At 43.5% G+C, this 18990-nt stretch overlaps 1 protein-coding gene across 2 annotated transcripts; it reads left to right on the plus strand.

Moving 5' to 3' along the window:
- The first annotated feature begins 4647 nt into the window (after nucleotides 1-4647).
- mfap3l (microfibril associated protein 3 like) lies at nucleotides 4648-13920 on the plus strand. Of its 2 annotated transcripts, none has more exons than XM_049569511.1 (3): nucleotides 4648-4874; nucleotides 6414-6822; nucleotides 11902-13920. In XM_049569511.1, exons 2-3 carry the CDS (start codon nucleotides 6501-6503, stop codon nucleotides 12819-12821), a joined length of 1242 nt encoding a protein of 413 aa, XP_049425468.1. In that variant the 5' UTR covers nucleotides 4648-4874; nucleotides 6414-6500; the 3' UTR covers nucleotides 12822-13920. The 2 variants fall into 2 exon arrangements, with proteins under 2 accessions (XP_049425468.1, XP_049425470.1); XM_049569513.1 differs by having other exon boundaries at nucleotides 4869-4993.
- Nucleotides 13921-18990: the final 5070 nt, after the last annotated feature.

An 18990-nucleotide genomic window follows, 5' to 3' on the forward strand; every position in this document is an offset into this window, starting at 1 on the left:
AAAGCTCTGTGCCGGAAATTCATTGTACTTAAAAATAAAGTGTGTTTTTCACAAACTTGACACATTTTCCAGTGACCTGCGGTCCATTCAGAATGGACATGCGACCCTCTTTTGGACCATGACTCACCGGTTGGGAACCACTGGTGTACAATAACAACTTGGGCAGAGTTGAGGGCCCCAGATGTTTTCTCAAAAGCCCTGAATTTTTTAAGGTTTTTAAGGCCCTGTGTACACATTTACAGATGGTTTGGAAAACAAATATTTTCCCCCTCTGTTTTAAAAATAATTCTGTCCACATGATCCTCATTTTACGAGATATCTTTGTCCAAACCACAACGGAAAAACTACTCAACCCTACCTGGTGTTTGCGGTCTTCAGCAGTATATCAAAGGCCTTGTCACAAAGGTATTAAAGTGTAGGCTAATGTCACCTTTTTTCAAAACATCGACTGGAGATCTTATCACCGCTGATTTACCTTTGATATAAGGACACAGGAGCTCACTTAAACATAGGAGCGATGTTCTGGACATGCAAAAGTTGTCCTTTTATTCTTTATCTACAGCAATCCCACTCTGGAAAGTGTCCCATTATCTGCTGGTTTGACTGGGTGTTATCCAAAATTGACATTGCTGGTGGACTTTAAACCACTGTGACCTAAAACTGCGTTTGTGTGTTGACATGTGACCAAAATGTAGAGGAAATTATCTGTTGTCAAAAATATCTGTATATGTGTAGATGGACTAAAATACCTTCATTTAAATAATTAAGGTACAAATACAGTCATTTTTAATCGGTCTCTGACTGGACCAACAAATCAATGGAGCAGAAGTTCTGTTACTTCTCTGTTAGTGATGTTATTTATGCCAAATCCCTACTCTATCTAAGCAGAATTTTACAGGAAGTGGGCAGCTCATTGTTCAACTTGCTCTTCCTGAAACCTGTCACCTCTTAGTCTCGTCATCTAATGCCCCTGAGTTGTATGTTTGACACCCCTACAGGATGCCTTAATGGTCTGGACCCATCCTACATCACAGACCTCCTCACCCCTTATTCTACCCCCTAGCATCCCTCTGGTCAGCTGACCTGGGACTCCTGGCGCTCCCACACCCCAGATTCAAGCTCGGGGGTGAATGTCCCTTTGATGTGTCTGCCTCCAAACTGCGCAACAGCAACATCCTCTCAATCAGATCCGCCCCTACATTAACTCGTTTAAGTCCACGCTCAGAAACCTACTTTTGTTCATTAGCGTTTGAGTCCCCCTGATGTGGCTTCCTCTGACATGTACCTGTGTGTGGTGCATCTCTGGATGTACAAGCTGTGTACCTGACAGATATGTTGCCTCTTGCATATGTGTTTTTAGAGTTGGCGGCTATCATGTTTTTCCCAGATGATATACAGACTTGTAGGCACTCTGTTAACTCAAATAGCTTGAAAAACAGTGCATGTAGCTACCATAGAAGGGAAACAAATTTCCACAGGAAGCATGCAACCAGACGCCCCTTGGTTTGGGCTGCGCCACAAATGTTTCCAATGTCTGGCTCCGCCCCTGCTCAGGCAGCTTTGCTTACTTTCATGTAAAACTGTAATGCAAAGAGAATTAGTTACTACAGCTGCTGAGCACTAAAAAAGTCAAAGTCGCAAACTAACCTCCAAATCTGATGAAATTTAGCTCAGAGAAAGGATAATTTCTCCCAAAATGGAAACATTAAAAATACCAAATTGTATTTTCCCTTCAGGGAACAGTTGATGCATATAATCTAATGTTTGATGAACACAACCATACACACACATTTCTTTAAATATCCATATTTCTACACCCAAATGGAGCATTATTGACTTGGTTATTGACTGCTTGCTGAGGCCTTGGAGCAGTGTCGATGTCAGACTTTAACTGTGGCTTCAAGGTCAGTCACTTATCAACCCTGGCACACAAACAAACAGCCTGCGCTGCACAGCCTGGATATCCCCCGCCTTGGTGTTTATTTAGAGGTGCTTTTGTTCTGCCTTTAGTTCTTCCAGGAATGGTTTTGTTTCAACAGGATGTTTGCTGTTTCTTCCTGCCTTTCATGCCCCTGGTCCTATTTTGTTTCATCTGCTCTCCACAACACTACAGTCTGCCTCTAGTGTCTTTTCATAGTCCAGCCTGTTAGCTTCAGATGATAATAAACGCTGAGGGAAATGGGTTTTCACCACAGTCAATTTACCTGTCGCTGTGCCGTGTCTTAAAGCAGACGTGCACAGAGAGGTCTACTTACCGCACCACAAAATTAAATGTACTTTACCTTTACGTAGAGAAGGTTTTCAAACCCATCAGTCTTTGTACTGGTCGATAGCAAACTGGAGAGCTGCCCAGACCCTGCTGCTGTCTCCTGAAGGAGGCGTCAAGGCCAGGCTGCACAAACACAGAGCAGAAATACAGAACATTAACAGACAGAACAACATAAAATGCTTTAATGAGCCTCAATCTTGACACTACCTCCCATAAGTGTTGGGTTGAGATTGACTTTAAATCTATATAATCACCTGCAGTAAAAACAGTTGTGTTTTCTTTACCTTAGAATGAGACATTCATATCTACATAGAAAGTGGGTCCTCATATATGGAGTTTGCTATGTTGCACCACCATGTACAGTGGCTCAGAATGGTCAAACCAAACACTGGCTCTAGATAGGGCCATTTGTGTTCCATGTAAGAGAAACACTGATTTGTAACATGAAACATTTTTATTCAGTGTTTTTACTTGTTTACTTGTTTTAATCACTCGCTAAAAACCCGCTGAACAATCTGCAATCTTCACCACTGGATGACACTAAATCCCCCTAAATTGTAAGCCCCTTTTCCACTGCCTACTCAAGGTGGGACTATTGTGCCATCATGCGACCTGGCCGTTCTTTGAGTTGACTCGCCTGTGAGCCAGGAACAGGAGGAGTAACAGTGCTGAAATGATGTCTGTAAAAATGGAACAGCTGGCAGCACAGGTGTGATGTTTTGTCCTCCGTGTGACCTACTGTGGGAGATTTAAAAAGTTGCTGGTGGCAGTTAGCAGCTAACTAAAAGATGAAGAACAGTGGCCGACAATGCTTGCAAAGCAATGAGGTCCAGCAAAATCAGCTGCCATATAACAAGGACAGTAAATAACTGTTATTGCCATGTTAATGCCATTATTATTGCTTATAAAGTGCTGCTGATGTGTCTGTTATATGTCATACTAGAGGCCAATGGTGTTGTGTTACATGTCACGCCCATCACGCCTCTTTTGATTCCGCGATGCTGGGATATGACCTGATGCTGCCATTGTTTGGTTCTGTGTAAAAATACAAAGGTGGCATGAACAAGCGACTTTGTTGCTGCATATTAGCCAGCTAGCAAATCAATAACACAATCCAATGTTGAAAGAACAAAGCATATTTACTCTGCACCAGTGAACAATAATACAAACCATCATGAAACGTTTCTGCTAATGAGCTCAATTGCTAAAGAAAAACAGTATTACCTTATATAACAAGTTTGTTTTGGTCTCACTCCCTCTCGACTTTAGCTCTTTGTTTACGTTCCTCACTTCTGTTTCTCTTCCCTGCCTTCTATTCAACATGCTGAATCAGCGGAAAAAAGCCAACTAGCGACAACAAGGGCCAACGGTGCAGTACATACGATTAAACGTCCGCCCCCTTGCTAGTCGGCACCAGAAATATTAGTCAGTTAAACCTATTAGTGTTTTATTCATGTACAAGCTCGCTTAAGTGTCATGTGGCCGCCTACCACTAGTGGGTGCTACAGAGCCGTCAGACAGCAGCCCCCCTCCCCACGGTAATTTTCCGAGTTGACTAGGGTTTTAAAACAGCACGGTGTGGGCTGTGTCAGAAAAAAAAACTGGCATATAATCATTCGAGTGGAGCAATGTGCGACCACATTCAACTAGTGGTGTTAGCCACACACAGCCCAAATTGACATCGTTCACCCAGAGATGCTGTGATCCCACCCGATAACGCAGCTCATCACGACAATGACCTCGCAAGATATGCTTCCACTTAACTTTGTTGAAAGTAAAATTATCAGGATATTCATGGATATGTTGAGCCTGAATGTTCATGTTCACATTCATACCGCACGGCGCAAAGTGTCTTGTACTTCAGCGGCATTTAAAATCCAACATGGTTGTTGAAGATCGTGATTAAAGACTTTAAAGGGTTCTTAAGGCACACAATATTTTTTGGGGACAATGCCTCAAATGCTTAACAATTGTGCTTAATTTGTGTTTTCCTCTTTTTAGACTGGTCGTATAGTCCTAATTACAATTTTCAATTAGTCGCCTGGGAAATTAGTCGCCAGGAACATCCCTGGTACATACCACAGCGATGAGGACCATGGATGCTCACCTATGGCCCACTGTTGATCTACAACCTTTAAAAGGTGATCATGCCTTGTGTTTACGGCTTGCTCTGCTGCCCCCTAGTGGCCATAATGTCAAGTAATGCAGCTTTAAACCTGGGTGAGGATATAACAGTGAAAAGGAAGTCTGTGAAAACATCAGTGGTCACTTAGTACATGTTAACTACCTGTTTAGAAAGCAAATTAAATGTATTACCTGTTGAAATAGACTTTTCCCATGGATGAATGTTAGTGCAGTAGTAACTATTTTAGAATAATGTAAATGCTCTAAAATCATTGTATTGAAATGGGTTTATTTATTTTGTTGCCCCACCTGCACTGGCAACACAACCCCAGCAACTGGCGATGTTTCCACCCAGTGTGCACTGAGGCTCAGAGACAGGAGCTGGTGGTTACATAGCGGACGGCCGGCGGCAGGGGGAGGATGGAGATGCCGGAAAAACAGCTAACGACGGACCTTCGTCTCCGGTGCGGCAGACCATGATGTGAGTATAGCAAATGACTCTGATTAACGGTGAAACGTGACATTTAGTCGGGTTTAGTCAACGTTTAATCTGCTATCGTCGACGCTGAGTTGGCCGTTTGCTGGATCGTTAGTGAGGAGGTAACGTTGTTGCATTTCTCAGCTTACATTCAGTTCTTCACACGTTTTTTACCGACTGTTGTCAACGGATATATTTACTAGAAAACGCAGCCACACGCGTACTAGTCTTCGTTTTGTATATGTTAAAGAGCCACCGCTTGTTTGCAGTTTGCAGCGGCACCGTTCTGGAAGCGTCCCGTGATATAAAACCGCCGTCCAGCACATAGCCGCGTCCCACGCCCTTGTTTCGTGTATGTCTAGCGTTTTGAACGGCACCGCTTGATGCTACGAAATCTTAAAATCATTCTCACACATTCACTCACATTTACATTTAACTGTTACACCGTTACAAGCTATTAATTGACCCGCATTTAGTGTAAAACAATGCCATCTTCGGCTGCTGTATGTGCGGCAACGGAGCAAACCAGACGTTAGACAGAGCCCACACATAGCTCCGTTATGTTGTAGTGTGGCTTTGTTTTCATATTAACTGAGCCAAGAGATGCTGTTTACAACACAGGGGGTAATACCTGTCTAATTAACGTTACTAATCGTCTATTGTTGATTTATTACAAGTAACAAACACCTGTGTGTATCTTGAAATATTATTTCCATATGATGTAATCGCTTTCAGCTGCAAACACGTATTATCAGCTTGTTTTGCATTGAAGAGACCCCCGACTAATTGCTGGTGCTTTGTACTGTTAGCTCACTAAATGAACAATAATATGATGTGTATGGTAGTAAAATGGTACAGGCTAATTGCCAGTTATTTTTTTATGGCTGACAAAGACCTGCTGTTTTTCCATGAGTCTCATACAACCCTGCGAGACTGAAAGGAAATGGGTACAAAGATTATTGTCTATATAAACACTGGACACTGTCAATAATAGTGTCCAAAATACAGTATTTAACTCATAAGAGGACAAAATTGAGAAAAGCAAGGTCATATGTGAAGCTGCAACCATCAGATTTTGGTATGCATGCTTGATCAGTAATCAGCGATCAACATTTATATGCATTTGGAGAAAAAAAGCTTAATATGATGGAGTATGCATTAATATCAACAGGAAATCAGCAACTATTTTGACAATTAATTGATAGTGTACGTCAGATTTTCAAGTAGCTTCTAGCTTCTAATATGTGAGGACTGTTTTGTATCATTATAAATTGAATATATTTTGGTTTGGGGCTCTTTGTTGCACAAAACAAGCAATTTGAAGACTTAACCTGAGCTGTGGGAAATCATGAGGGGCATGCTGCACAATTTTCTGAAAATATTCATTAGTTGCAGCCCTGTGTTTATGTCAGAGCTGTTATTAAAAACAGCTCCCTTATCGGCTTGTTCCAGCCGCCGTGCATCAAGTCCTGAGCAGGCACTGCTTGTTTTGTCCCGCACTATCTCTGATTAATACCCGCCAATCACATTCTTGTTTTCCAGTGAGATGTTACAAGTCACAGAGCTGAATACCAAATTGCCTTCCACTATCAAGAGATAGCCAGTCTGCTGGATGGAGACTCAGGAGGAATGACAGAGTCTCTTCCCCCTCGGGTGACACACCGACAGTCTGAGAAAATGCACTGGGCCGGTGGATACATTTCTCTGGTCCTGGCATCCCTTATCGCCTCCAACACCACCGGGGCCTTATCGGTGGACACGGATGGAAACCGTACAGAGAGCGGCAACGTGACAGAAGGCGGGTTTGTCCCAGTTGTGTTCACTAAAGTGAGCCAGATAATTGCCCGGGAGGGGAGCTGCGCGCTGATTGATTGCAATGTCACCGGAGAGCCATTCCCTAGTGTTCAGTGGTTCAACTCCCATGGTGAACGTCTGGACACGGAGGCGAACGGTGAGACATATTGTGCTGTTACTTTAAACCTGGTTTCCTGTTCTCTTTGTCAACACCACTGCACGTCACTCAGTTATAATTTAATTAGCAGCATATGCACAGAGTGTCTGAGGTTTATTATTTACTATGAATAAGACCTCAGACATTTAGATGTATTCCTTAATTGGAGCAAATTAGTTGGTAGACATACTGCAGGGTTTCCCCCAGGAAATGGTGTCACAGAGGCAGCACATCCTTTATTTAGCAAATGACGACTGAGGTTCCTTTCTTCTGTTTCAAAGCACTGTTGCAGGATTTTTGTAGGGAATCATCTACATGCCATGAGCAGGGTGTAATTTAGCTGGTTTTTGTAATCATGTGTAGTTGCCCCTTTGTCTTTCAGCATATTTAAACATACTTTTTGGCTTTTCCTTGTAGTAAGCTCATTTTGTGTTTTATATTGCTTGTTTTCGAGCTGTCAGGAGAGATTTTTGATCTCAAGATGCTTTTCTGGTTAACACACATCCATTTTATCCGCTCTTAAAAGGTAGTATTGGCTCGGTGCCTTGCTCAGTGACATTTCCAGGTGTCATAGAAGAAGCCAGTAGTCTTTGATGCAGAAAGCTGGAAGCCTCTGGCTTTGGGAAAGGCTTGAAGAACCTGCAAACTATTTTAAGATACACTATGCAGGATTTTCCTAAAACAACGCACTGACTCATACAGGAGTAATCCCTCTGAATCATCACTTAAGACCTACTACAAGTGTGTGGTGATGAGTTTATCTGCAGATGCTCTTTATTTTTTTTTCTGCGTTTGGGACGTTCATGGGTGTGCACCTCACCGGGACGGTGTATAAAGGTAGTGACCAGGTGCCAGAGACACAGCACTGAAGACATGCCAATATAGCGAGGCAAAACGCCAAACGAGTTTGAATCTGGGGTTGGTTTTTACTTTCAGTTGTGCTGGCGAGCGTGTCCAAAACAGTGACGAACAATCCTGTGAAGTATACCTTAAATAGTTTGTACTGGTTAAAATCTTCTGCCACTGTACATGTTACTTGTCAGTATATGTTATGATACTGTATAGTTTCTGGAAAACCAATTTTAGGCGCTGTTTATGAGTTAAAAAAACAGACTGAATATCTGTTTTTGATGAATCCAGTAAGTTAAATAACTGATAAATGATGAAACTTGATCAAATTGAATAATTACTCAAAAATGAAAGTCTTATAAAGCAGTTTAGGTAATTAATTTGCAAAACTGTTCCCAGACATATTAAAAGGATCACTACCACAGTGTAAACAGTATGGCCAAGACTGTAATGGTTGTCTGTCTGGTCTATAGGCCCATATATACATACCACCTACCCCTAGCAACAGACCTCTTATTTAGAGTTTGACGTCATTGCCATTACTGGAACACCTAATGCAGTATACGGTCTGAAGATAATGTACCAAGGGTACTCACATATGTGGAAAAAATGTTGGGTTCTCTGGCGGCGTTGATGTGCTTGGACACCAGGAAGTAGGACCATGGTGTATCCTGATGCTTTGATGCACATACAGACACAGCCAGAGTGTGAGGGAAAACAATGCTCGCAGGTGTTTAGTGCATGTCATACACCACTGGTGTGTTTCCCCACCTGTGTCTCTCAGGACAAAAGAAGAAATGTTAAAAATGTTATGGCCACAGTCTCTGGTTGAGTCTTATGAAGGCTGCTGTGCCCTTTTATGAAAGCAGCTATCGGAGCTTATTCGTGTTAATTCAGGTCCTGAAATGCCATCTTATGTTCCAGTGGAAAGAGTTTCTGTGTGGATGCTTTGTGTGTGACGGCATCACAGTTACAAGAGGATTACTATTGGTGAAAACAAAGACCCCCAGCTTGTAATTGTGTATGTTCAGGGTGTAAAAGGGAAGAGTGTAAAGACAAGACAGGAACTGAAGACTTTGTGTACAGTGTTTTAGTCCTGGTTGTGGTCTGATAAAAATGCTGCAGACGTCTCTCTTCAGACGGCCTTGAGTTCCTCAGGGAAACTTGGCTCACTTATTGCACATTTTGTCTGGCAGCCGTGATTATTTTGTTGCCGTGATAGCAGGCGTTTGCCAATTAGATCAGGGAAATCACTGAGAAAGTTTTTACTACTGATTTTCATTCAAGCCGAGGCTCCGGCGTCTGTGTTTTGAACACTGGGACTCACCTCGTAGAAGAAGGAACGCAGAGTAAGGAGTGGTTTTGATGCTTCCTCTGAGCCGGCCTGTTGAAACCTGCCATCAGAGAGGAGGCGAAGCATTGTTATTACGGCCCAAAAACCCAGAGCAGCGTCTGCACCATCACAGAGCCTCTCCCCCGGGCTGCACAGAGGAATATAATTAAGGAGGGGGGGCTGTAGATGTCTATCTGTTGCTGCTTCTTTCTTTCCCTACAAGCTTGCATGTAGTATCGGGCAGCACATCAATCGCATGATCTGCTGGTGGAGGTAAAATTAGACATCTCTCTCTCATATGAAGAGGTGGATGGGCGGGGCGGTGTTGTTGGCCAGGCTGCATTTCCTGACCACCCATTCATCTCCTCCAGAGGATCCCAGTGTGGGAACAAGATCGTGCTAGCAGGGCAGAAGGCGGCAGAAATGTTGTTACGGCCTCTTTCAGACTTCAGACTACAGATTACCAGACACCTTCTGTGATATCTGTCCATCTTTACTCCCACGCAGTTCACACAGCGAGAGGTTGAGGAGGAGTTGCAGCTGAATTCACTACACTGTGCTGCTTGTGGATAAAATGCTGCCCTCGGAGTCGTCTTTGAAGGGCCAGGTCAGGACACAACACAGAGCTTGTGTGTACAGTTTTTATCAGGAGCTGTTTTGCTAAAGGTATAGCTGCAGCCCCTTTAGCTTAGCTTAGAATAAAGGTTGAAAACAAGGGGAAATAGCCAGTTTGAAAGTCTGCATATGCAGTTGGTATTTATAGAATGCCCACAAAACGTCACATCCTTTTACACTGAGGGGGCAAACAAAGCATTCGCTACCATACTCAAGAGCCGTGGGTATTTTTTAACTTGGACCCTATTTTCCCATGTTTTTGTGTCTGTGTGACTAATGGGAACAACAGTTTTTTGAAATTGGTCCAGTATTGAGGGAGAGCAGTGGCCAGGCTGCGATATGAACACTCAGGGCGTGTTTGTACCAGTGTACGGTCAGTCTACGTCCACTACGTGAAATGTGCTTGCCGCTGACACCGCTCAGATTGTGATTACAAGTGTCTGGCAACATTATGAAAGAGATAGACCTTTTTGTTAAAGAGTGAAACTCTATTAGGAGCTGCAACATGTCAAAATCTTATCCTATATGATTGGATCAGGTGGGAATTTAATTTGAAAGGACATACACAGGAAATGGTAACATTAATTTCCAGGGCTGGTACCTGCGGTTATTCCACAGGCTGGTTAATAACATGTTGGGCAGGAAATCCAAAGTGTGGGATCATTTTGAGAAGGTGAAGGACGAACCCAAGGTGATATGTAAACTCATCTTCATTGGTCGACTACAAACATGACGTATCATCTGAAACATGGAAGTAGCTACATGCCCATTAGCCCACAGCGTCATTAACAGGCGGCTCGCTCAGTGTGTGACGTGCACTTGTAGATAAAATTTTGGGGCTGTTACTTGCTCTGAACAGTTTCGTCACCACTGATAAGAGCCGGCAGACTAGCTGTTCCCCCATCTCCAGTCTTTGTGCTAAGCTAAGCTAAGCTAACCATCTGCTGCCCCCAGCTTTATATTTGACAGACAGACGTGTGTGTAGCATCAATCTTCTTATCTAACCCTCCACCAGAAAGCAAATAAGCGCATTTCCTAAATTGCCGAGCTATTCCTTTGAAGCGCACAGAGGCCGTCACATCACCATATAGGTCGATGGGGTTATCAGTCAGAATAACTACCTCATGACTTTGATAAGAGCTGATAACCAGAGCAAATAATCAGGGCCAATAAAAATCACACACAAGATTTTGGGGATTTCACACAACATACTAAAGCCAGGCTGCACACACAAACTGTTCACACGCTCGGATCGGTACATTTAAAGCTATTAAAACGATAAACCTATGCCTCATTTTACATTTTATGAAACATTTTCCAAAGGTTATGTTTGTAAATGGACAGGTGTGACTGTGAAGTATGATTACATATGTTGTAATGTTTGTGTAACTAAATGATTCAGCACGTAAATAGACGGTTGTTGTTTTGAGTACTCAAACCTCAGCACACAGAGCGGCCACGTCACCTGTTTAAATATTGAAGGCGAGGCAGGAATAATAAAGTGGCCGCTGCTGCTCTGCCGTCTCAACTCACAATCTGATATAAATACACATCACACATTAACGTGGCGCACGCTGAACATAAAGTGGCTTTACATTACAGAGCCAGAGGTTGAGATGAGCACAGATGGAGGCTCAGACATGAGATCATAGTGTACACTGCTGCTGACAAACTGGGCTCAGAAGCGCTTGTTTTCCTTTTCATTGATTTATAAATATGTGTGGCAAAACATTGTGTTCTGCCGAGCTGTCAGACTCTATAAAAAAGGAAGCAAAACAGCGCAGAAGTACAGCGTAAGCAAATCTGAGTAAGCACGTTCCTCTTGGAAAGCAGCAAACATCAGCTGCAGCAACACTGCAGAGGAGTGTGTGCTGTTGAATCACACGGCAGAGGAACAGATGCATTAAGAGGATTTCAGGGTTTAAACTTTGACCTCAGAGTGAGTTGGTGGGAAAACTGCATATTTAGTGGGTTACGTGGTGCCAGTGAGTAATCACGCTTTTAAAAGCAGGTCGGCAGAGGCCAATTTTTTTACCACATGGTACTACAAGTAACGGAGCGGTCGAAGTGTTTGTGCTGCTTGTTCATATAGAGTTGGAGAAGTTGTCCAACAGCAGCTGGTCATCACCTGTCAAAAAGTATCTGTCAGACATTGTGGCTAATCAGCATCGTCAGGAAATGACTCTGAAAAACATTAAGTATAAAATACAAAATACACTGGGGTGGAGCTTTAATGATTTGTGTTCGCCATATTCATGACCACTCTCCGTCTCTCTCTGTAGGTGGCAAGTGGTGGCTGCTGGACTCTGGCGTCCTCAACATCACCAGCATCGAGTTTGCAGACCGTGGAAAGTACACCTGCATGGCGTCCAACGTGCATGGCAGCACCAACTGCACAGTGACGCTGCGAGTGGTCTTCACTAATGGCGACATGGGCGTGTACTACATGGTGGTGTGTCTGGTGACCTTCACCATCATCATGGCCCTGAACGTCACACGCCTCTGCATGATGAGCAGCCACCTGAAGAAGACAGAGAAAGCCATCAACGAATTCTTCCGCACGGAGGGCGCCGAGAAGCTGCAGAAGGCCTTCGAGATCGCCAAGCGAATCCCCATCATCACCTCGGCGAAGACGCTGGAGCTCGCCAAGGTGACGCAGTTCAAGACCATGGAGTTCGCGCGGTACATCGAGGAGCTGGCTCGCAGCATCCCGCTGCCGCCGCTCATCATGAACTGCCGCACCTTCATGGAGGAGATCCTGGAGGTGGTGGGGGTGGAGGAGATGAGGCACACCTTCCTCAGGCAGGCAGGTGAGACGGCGAGCAGGGCCATCGGGGCGAGGGATGTCTTCACCATCCTGCAGGAGAGGGAGAGAGAGCGAGGGCGGGAGAGGGAGCGCAGCGAGTCCCCCGCCGCTGACTCAGACAACTCCTCAGTTCACGAGCAGCCGCAGCACATCGCCATCCAGGTGTCGGTCCACCCGCAGCTTGCTGTCGGCGGTTACTGCAGCATCGAAGCTCCGCCTCAGCCAGAAGCCACACCTTCCTTGCCTCCCCCCTCCTGCCCACCGCCGCTCTCTCCTCCCAACAGCCAGGAACAGCCTGAGGCGGAGGGAGAGCAGGACGCTGACCAGGCTGCGCCCGAACCGACAGACGCAAATAAGACCCCTTCCTGCCAGGTGTTTTACGAAAGCCACGTGTGACGACATGATAAACCCTGGAGGAGCGACGAGTTATCCTGCTATGCATTTCCACTTGAAGACAAAAAGGTCAAGACATTTTTGATTTCACATTTTGGAGGAAACAATCACATTTTTATTTATCTTTTCTGAACGGAACAATCTTTAAACCTTTGTAGGCTGAGAATAAATCATCATGAGGTTTTTAGACACTTTGGATTTCCATGCTTGAATGTACACGGGATGGGGATTCAATATTATTATTAATGTAATAAGCAGCGAATTGTAAAGGAACATTTCCTGTGTTGAGATTTTCATAGCTATTATTTAAAGGAATTAGGGTACGTCACTCTCGGGGGTCAAATGACTTTTCAGTTTTTAGTTTCTTACAGTGCTAGGGTTTTTACGACTAACTCCAGAAATCTGCCTCAAGCTGCTCTTCATGACGATGAAAGCTAAGCTTCCTTCATCCACTCAAGAATTCACATCCAGCTACTGTTACAGCCGATCCGCGGTCATTGTACGACGTCCTGCTCACCTAGAGATGCATGCTGGACTGACGAAAAGAGAGTGTGGTCACCATTTCATGATTGTACGGCCTACTGTATTTCTACAAAAAAACAAAACAAGTAAGCCAGGTAACTGTGTGTATAGTATATTTCCTGATCGGGTCACACACACACACCTCTGGGTAGTTACTGTCTGTTTCCTTTGAAATATTTTAAAGAGTATTATTATTATTACCCATCGTGGTGTGGTTTTGTTGCTCAGCTAGTTTAAACATTATTTTTGTTTTCTTTCTCCTCAGTAGAGAAGAGTAGCTTTTTGTTTCCTTCCCTCCACCATGTGCTGTTTTAGGTTTTTAATTTACTGCCAGACCTGATCTCAGCATCGTCTTGCTTCTGCAGAGGCTTTACAGTACAGTTGCGTTTCTGCTGCATGTCAAAGTGGACACTGGGACTACAAGGACTCTTTTCTTTCTTCCTTTGCTTGGCTAACAGTCCAGTCTGTGGCGGAGATGAACTGGGTGCTGTTCTGCTTTTACTGGTGCTCTTGAGATGGCTCTTTTTTGTAGTGGAATAAAATGAAAGTGCTGTGTAAAAAACCTGCTTACAAATGTCTGCTATACCCACATTAATTGATTTTTCTTTTGTTGTTAGCAGTAGTAACACACTGGTACATTAACTATTACTTCACGTCTCATGTATCTCGATGAGAGTTCATTTTAGGGGACTTTAACTACTTTTTGCTCCAGTGATTGCTGTTACAACATGACCTATGATACATACTAACGACTGTTGAGATGGAATAGAGAGATAACGCAAAATCATAGGGGCAGAGAGAGAAACTTGAGGCAGAGATATTGTGTGAGGTTAAAGGCAGTTCCTTTTTTATCCTTAAAAACCGCAGCTAACTCAGTCAAAACTGAACACAAAGGCATGATGCACGTATTTTGAGATTAAAGGGACAGTTCACCCCCACATCAGAAACACATATTTTTCCTCTTCCCTGTAGTGCTATCTATCAGTGTAGATTGTTTTGGTGTGAGTTGCTGAGTGTTGGAGATATCAGCCGTAGAGATGTCTGTCTTATCTCCAGTATAATGGAACTAGATGGCACTCAGTTTGTGGTGCTCAAAGTGCCAAAAAAACATTTGAAAAACTCAACAGCAATGTCTCTTTCCAGAAATCATGACCTGGTTACTCAAGATAATCCACAGACCTTGTTGTGAGCAGTTTCATGTAGGAACTATTTTATTTCTACCAAACTACACCCACCAACTGTGTCATGGCGCAGGAGGAAGTGTGCATCTACTCGCTCAATGACAAGCTCGTGTTTGTGACAACGCAAAATGTCCTCCTCAGCTGAGCTGTAACGTTAGCTAGCTCAGAGGTGCTAGATGAGCTAGCAGTAGATGGACGCTCCTAGAGCTAACCTGATTATTAAGATGCTTTGAAGCTGTCGTGGTAATCGACATTCAAATCAGTATTCAAATGTTTCCATTTTTGTTTTGTTTTATCACATTAAAGGTGGAGGAAAATGAAAGGCGGTGGTAACTGTCAGACATGACTGAGGCCTTCAAGCATTAAATTGACAGTCCAACGAAAAGAAACAGTGGCATTCTGAGTTATTAAAAACTTAGAGAAACATTGCTTGCAATAGTCCACCTTCCACCTTCTTTTTCCTTTCTTTGTCATTACCCCTCACACTTCCCCCTGGGTGGTGACACAGTTGGTGGGTGTAGTTCAGTACAAAGTAAATAGTTCCTACATGAAACTGCTCACAACAAGGTCTGTGGATTACCTTGAGTAACCAGGTCATGATTTCTGTAAAGAGACATTGCTGTTGAGTTTTTTAAATGTATTTTTTGGCACTCAGCGGTAGAGATGTCTGCCTTCTCTCCAGTAGGGATAGTAATTAATTATATTCATATACGCTAACTTTAGTAGGACTTAGCACCGCTGCATGTGTGTGTTAGAGGGAATAATAAAGAGAGGGAAGAGAAGGTGGAAGGTGGACTATTGCAAGCAATGCTTCTGTAAGTTTTTAATAACTCGGAACGTCGCGGATCGGGCTGCATCAGTACATGTAAAGCAAGTGCTTCTTCATAGTTGGCAGCCGTGGATAACTGTCAGCAGTTCGTCTCACCTGTTCCTTTTCCTCATCGGACTGCCGATTCAATGCTCAAAGTGGGGTCGATGACTGCTGAGGACACTGGCCTCATTCATGTCTGACAGACAGTTTCCTCCAGCATGTTAATGGTGATAAAACAAAAATGGAAATATCCGAATACTGATTTGGATTACGATTACCACGGCAACGATTGAAACTTTGAAGATTTGAAATAATCGGGTTAGCCCTAGAAGTGTGCATCTACTGCTAGCTCACCTAGCACCACTGAGCCAGCTGATGTTACAGCTCAGCCGAGGAGGACGCCATTAATGTTTACATCTCGGGCTGACACGAGCTTGAGCCTGTTGTTGAGAGAGTAGACGCACGCTTCCTAATTGGCTGGTGTAATTCAGCAGAAAGAAAATAGTTCCTACATGAAACTGCTCACAACAAGGTCTGTGGATTATCTTGAGTAACCAGGTCATGATTTCTGGAAAGAGACATTGCTGTTGAGTTTTTGAAATGTAATTTTTGGCACTTTGAGCACCACAAGCTGAGTGCCATCTAGTTCCATTATACTGGAGAGAAGGCAGACATCTCTATGACTCATATCTCCAACACTCTGTAACTCACACCAAAACAATCTAGACTGATACACAGTACTAAAGGTAAGAGGAAGGATATGTACTTTTTATCCCTGATGTCCGTCGCCAATGTATGTCCATAACATTGCTCAGAAATCATAAAAAAAAGGCTATTGTCAAAACTCTTCAATAACAAAGTAACACAGTTATATTTGTCTGTATATTCAGGAGCACGTTGCAAACATAAATTCCTAATAGCTAATTCGACATACTTTTTATGATACCACTTTTCCAAAATGCAAACAAAACATGGCTGTAACTTGTAGCTAACTAACATAAAGTAAGCTAAACTAGTCACCTTCTTTGGTGGCGGTAACCATGGTTACAAGCTTGTCCCCTCAGATGTGACACGAAGGTGATGGAGGAAACTGATCTGCTGACAGAGCTGGAAACCTTCAGCCACCTGTCTCTGAGAGTGAGGCTGTTTGCAGGAGAAAAGAGTGACATGGACAGAAATATCTCAGACAAGTGTCATTAAAGTTTTAGACTCTTTTAGACTGACTTTGGACGAGATGAAGTTACACTACACCACATGCACCCTGCTGTTGAAAGTAATGCCTTTAGATTAACAAAGAGTCTTTACAAAAACCTGGACTCTGCCAGCAGAGACTTTAAAATGTGAGTTTTTATGTGGAATTTAATGTGAAAATCTGTTGTATTTTTCATGAGGCAGGAGCAGCGAAGCCTCCAGGTGAACAATAACAGCTCAGGTTCAGACGCAGCCATGAATGATAGATGTTCTGTAACAGGACCCGGGGAGCAGGCCGACTCTCTCAGCCGCTGTCAGGAGCTACTCTCAAAATCTGAACACTGAGGGGACTGTGACAAAGGCTGGTCTGTGTTTGGGAAGTGGCAGGCTTCTATCACCTCCCCCCCAAAACCTCTCCTAATCCACTCCCACCCCTGGGTGCCAACAGGAAAGCCACTGTTAACGCAGATGATAATACAGACAGACAGCGCACTGTTGAGCTTTAGCAAGACTGCAAGACAAGAACAAGACCTAATGTGAGAACAGGAAGTGGACAAAATTATAGAAACACCTCACAGTGCAGATGCACGGCAGTAAAGCTTAATGTGAAGTATTTCCTGTCGATTTTAGACTGTAAATCATTGGGAAATAAGAGGATACAGGCTTTTTGATTTGAAAGAGCTCCAGTGAGTCAGTGGTACTTCGCCATAAAGTTGTGGGACATCTGAAAAGTGGACAGGAATAAGATTAGTCTTTGTATAAGTCCTATAAAGAGAACCGTGTCTGCCTAAAGAAATTCTTACATTCTCTAACTGTAAAAATGTGAAGCCTCTGTACCAAATAAAGCAATATTTTAACATTTCAACAACTAAAATATGTGCAATACATCTATGTCCTGGCACCCTTTCCTGGATATTTTGCTGAACCTCGACAGCAGTAGCTAGTCTTGACTCTTAATGCCAAGTTGGCTTTGGATGCCAAATCCAACAAAGTAAAAGTCTCGCAATAAAATAAAGATTTTAATGTGGACAGATTTGTTTGGTTTCACTGCCAGCTCTGCAAAGTTAAGTACCAAATAATGATAAATGGTAACCTGCACAGGTGCCACCTTGTGGTAAAACATATTAATGAACTCTCATTCAGACTACAAGTACAGGCTAACCTAGACTTCACAGGCTGTTTACCTTCTGTAAAGGCCTCAAATATGTTTTACATTCACAACATATAACACAAACAGAACTATAAAGTCCACTTTACTCCAACTGTTCATTATATTATTATAGTCAGTCCGTGGACTTGGAATTGTAGAGCAGGGGAAGTGACAGCCGACTGGCCCGTTGGTCAATATGTTTGAGGAAAGAATGCTCCGTACCTTCAAACTACAATGCTCTACTTTAAGAGCAGAGCAGCTGAAATTAAACCCAAGTGCGTGTTGAGGCTCTGATACCCCTTTCCACTAAATTACCTCTGGTTCTTGAACCAGTGCTGTTCAGGATTCCTGGAACCTTGATGCTGTCTAGCAAACGAGGCCACATATCCAGAACTTCGACTCAGAACCACTGTGATCAAGGATGTGTCATCAAGGGAGGGTGTAGCACCACAGAAGTAGCCTGAGTGTCAGACTGAAGCTGCCAGAACCTTCAGTCTGACATTGCCTCCGTTGAAGGCGATTTACAAGGGGGAGGGAATTTGATTTTTTCCCTAAACAATCAGTAGAGATCAACGACTCAACCAGAACCTGACGTCATTAGTATCCATGCCTCGGGGGTGCCGAAAACAAGCGAGCATTGCCCGTTTAAAATGTCTCCGTAGTCGTGCACGCCCAGCTCCATCGCCGTTAAATCCAGTTTAGCGGCTTCCTTAATTTGGTCCTCCATTAACGCGAGTAGTGGCGAAATACCTCGATAGCATCGTTAATGTGGTCTGTAGGATCTGTAGCGGTCGCCATTGTTGCTATCCTCACCAGTTACCCACCGGCGCACAGCTTGACATCAGCGTGGCGCTGATTGGCTAATCGCTAGACCCCCGGCGTTCATTGGTCCGTCCAGCGTTTGGACGAGATAAATCGCAAATTCATTGCAGTATGCCAGACCAGTAATGCAAGCCTACTCAGTTGAGTGGGCGGGGTCTATGGTCTGGAACCAGGCTACAACAGAAGAAAACAGTAGAAGCAAAATTGAAGATCACATTGATCACCAGCAAACTTTCGTTCTGTTATTAGAGGTATTTGTTTTTATGCAAAAAAAACAAGCTTGAACCAACTACTAATGAGACCACTGCATGCTTTTTTTTCCTGACAATTTCTCGACTTCTTCATTGTTGCCTTTTCTCCTCTCTCTTTCCAACCTTTAGAATATGACACGCCCACTGATGTCTTCACGGTTTGCACTTCAGGTCAAGGAAAACCTGACTGGTTCCAGCTGAGATCCAACTTTTTGGGTCCTGAACTAATTTATTTTTGGTCGAA

The sequence above is a fragment of the Epinephelus fuscoguttatus genome, linkage group LG23 (assembly GCF_011397635.1).
Source record: "Epinephelus fuscoguttatus linkage group LG23, E.fuscoguttatus.final_Chr_v1".
In the NCBI taxonomy this organism is placed as follows: domain Eukaryota; kingdom Metazoa; phylum Chordata; class Actinopteri; order Perciformes; family Serranidae; genus Epinephelus; species Epinephelus fuscoguttatus.

Bases quoted from the DNA above. Each gene is read 5' to 3' on its own strand.
- mfap3l (XM_049569511.1), top strand. From the start codon at position 6,501: ATGACAGAGTCTCTTCCCCCTCGGGTGACACACCGACAGTCTGAGAAA. The intron at 6,823-11,901 runs GTGAGACATATT...CTCTCTCTGTAG, and splicing joins TCTGGACACGGAGGCGAACG to GTGGCAAGTGGTGGCTGCTG.